The 2,664-nt window shown below is 65.8% G+C and overlaps 1 protein-coding gene across 1 annotated transcript; it reads right to left on the bottom strand.

Moving 5' to 3' along the window:
• Nucleotides 1-391: 391 nt before the first annotated feature.
• MNEG_16056 (hypothetical protein) lies at nt 392-1,134 on the bottom strand (the record flags this gene model as incomplete). Its single annotated transcript, XM_014035473.1, has 2 exons — nt 392-490; nt 661-1,134. 2 exons carry the CDS (start codon nt 1,132-1,134, stop codon nt 392-394), a joined length of 573 nt encoding a protein of 190 aa, XP_013890927.1.
• Nucleotides 1,135-2,664: the final 1,530 nt, after the last annotated feature.

Genomic DNA, 2,664 nt, shown 5'->3' with positions numbered 1-2,664 from the left:
CGTGTCGGGTGGGCGCCAGGTGTCGCGGCCGTGTCGGCATGAGTGCGCCCGCCGCTCGCGGCCAATGGAAGCCAATGGACGGCGCGGGGCGCCGCCCTGGATGCGCCCCGTTCCCGCCGTGGCTGGGCCGGCACGGCTCCTCTGCACCAGGCTCCTCTGCTGCACGCGAGGCCCGCGCACTCCCAGGCCGTCCCTGTCCCTTCCGCAGGCGTCAGCCCGCGCAACACGTCGCGGCGTCACCTCGTGCGACCCAACGAAAACCACAATCAATCTGCCCCCTGCTACCCGCCTGCCTCCCAAAACCATCCGAAAACCCCCATATTGGGCCCACTGCTCCGTCCAGGCGACCGGTCATCCTTTCAATGGCTCAACCAGCCAACCAGTTGACCGGTCAAACCCCGCTCACCGTGATCCAGCGCTCCATCTTGAGCATCACCTCTATGCACGTGTGCGTCTCGTGCATGCGGCGCATGTACTCAATGAGGTGGTCCTGGAGGGGGGAGTGTGTGGAGGAGGAGGTTGGTGATGCGCTGACATCCGCGACCGGGCCGCCTGGAATTGTGCGCCAACGCAAGCCGGCAGTGGCACCAGGGCCGCGGCGACGACAGCAGCGCAAAGGGCCATCGTGGCGTGCCGGGCGATGCGGTGCGTCGTGGTCACCTGCTCCTTGAGGTGGCCCTTGCGGCGCAGCAGGCTGGCGTCTGACGCGCTCTTGGCGCGCGCGATGGTGGCCTCAGTGTCGGGGTGCATAAGCAGGTCCCAGTAGCCGGCCGCGTCGCCCAGGTCAAGGGATGGCGGCGCTACCTGCTGCTGCTGCTGCTGCTGCTGCTGCTGCTGTGGAGGCGGCGGCGGCGGCAAGGGCTGCGGGGCTTGCTGGTTCGGCTGCGGCGCCTCCTGCACTGGCGGCTGCACGTGCGCCGCAGCGCGAACGCCGTTGTCGCTCGCCGGCGCGGCCGCGGCCGTTTCGCGGGCGGGCGCATAGACATGGCTGCGGATAGATTGCCCGTGCTGCGGCCCCACGGAGGCAGTCACTCGCAGGCCGCGCGATCGGCTGCCACGGGCTGCCAATGAACCTGGCCACTTGTTCCCGCTGGAAGGCAGCTTGGCCCCCACGAAGCTTGCAGATGGCTGCATGGGGTCGTGTAGCGCCTTATGGCCGGCTGCCAAATCGGCCTGGCCCAGCTGTGTGGGCACCAGATCACCGTTGATTTGTTCGTGCGGCGATACTGGACGACGCTGGTGGGCATGCCGATTCAATATCTGTTGTGGAACTGGTACAAATGCTCGTCCGGACGCTCCCTGGACATATACCTCGCAAAGATGCCAGCGTGGATCCATGTCAGCCACACGCACGTGGCATGCTTCACACCCTATCCAGCAGCGTCAAGCCGACTTCTACCCAAGGCTATGGCGTCACCGCTTTCGCAGCTGGGAAGTGTGGGGCTCGGTGGCGCTTAGTGACAAATCTGTCGGCAGATGTTGACTCATGTTGACTAGGCACGATGCACAGGCTGGTTTGCAGGGTACGATTGTGTAATTACAGTGACAAGGTGCGAAAATCACGGAGCAAAACTGCTTGGTTGAAACTCGCGCAAAAGGCATGCCATGGCTTCCTGGTGTGGCGTGGTGCTGTCGCTGCCACCGCAACACGCGCCGACGATCTCCGCTCCGCCTCTCACATTCCCCGGCGTCCCTCGGTACACATGTGGGCACGCCAGTGTCGCAGAGCGGCCTGCAAAACCTAGAAAACACATGGCATCTCACCAAAATCCGCGACAGCCATACCACAGGCCCCAAATGTCCTACTGCGCACTCAGTGAGCACGTTGTGCCTGTGTGTGCGTGCGCCATCTGGCTTGCAGGTGATGGGTGTGCTTGTTGCCAGCCAGCCCCGAGGGCACAGCGGCGCCAGTACGGCGGGTCGTTTTCGTGATATGATCTGGGCCGGCGCGCGCCAGGAAGGGCTCACAAAACCTCGGCGGCGCTCGGCAAATTTCCTGACTGCGCCATGACGGACGCTTGCGAGGGGTCGGGACAGAGGTGTGGTGGGGGCGCTCCGCTATACACTGGTCACTCTTGCCCCGTGCTTCAAGGATCAGTGTTGAGGCGGCCGGCGTGTTCGGTGCGGAATACTGCAGCCAGCGCACTCGAGCCGACACCTTGCTTCTTGCAAACACACGTACCCGCCAACAGATGGATGCGTGCAAGCTACTCAGGGCCCGTGGCGGCCGAGTGTGATCGCCACCCCCAGACACGGACGCAGGGCCTCACCACAGGGGCCACCCTGGGGCCACACACACACACACTCACACACGACACGGCTTAGCCCACGGATTTCAGGGCCGCCCGTGCCATGCGACGCCTACAGCCCTGTGCGTGACAGCACAACCGCAATAAGCCCGCATGGGCGCTCAAGACTCTCGGCTGTTCAGCCGACAAACGCCCCTGGACGTTTCGCCCGGTCCCACGCACCCGGAAATAGGCAGGCGCGGCGGTGCGGGGTACGAGTGAAGGGGTGCGGGGAGGGAGGGCCGTAACGCCCGCTCACTCGCGGGCGCCAGCGCCGACGCCGGCTGTGGCGCGAACGGGGGTCTTGGCGGCCGGCTCCTTGGTGGCAGGGGCGGGGGCGGCCGCAGGCGTGGGCGCCGCGGGGGCGGCCGCCGGC

Source organism: Monoraphidium neglectum (genome assembly GCF_000611645.1).
Source record: "Monoraphidium neglectum strain SAG 48.87 unplaced genomic scaffold scaffold05935, whole genome shotgun sequence".
In the NCBI taxonomy this organism is placed as follows: domain Eukaryota; kingdom Viridiplantae; phylum Chlorophyta; class Chlorophyceae; order Sphaeropleales; family Selenastraceae; genus Monoraphidium; species Monoraphidium neglectum.
The sequence above is the reverse complement of the archived record's forward strand: the minus strand, read 5'-3'. Positions and strand labels throughout refer to the sequence as shown.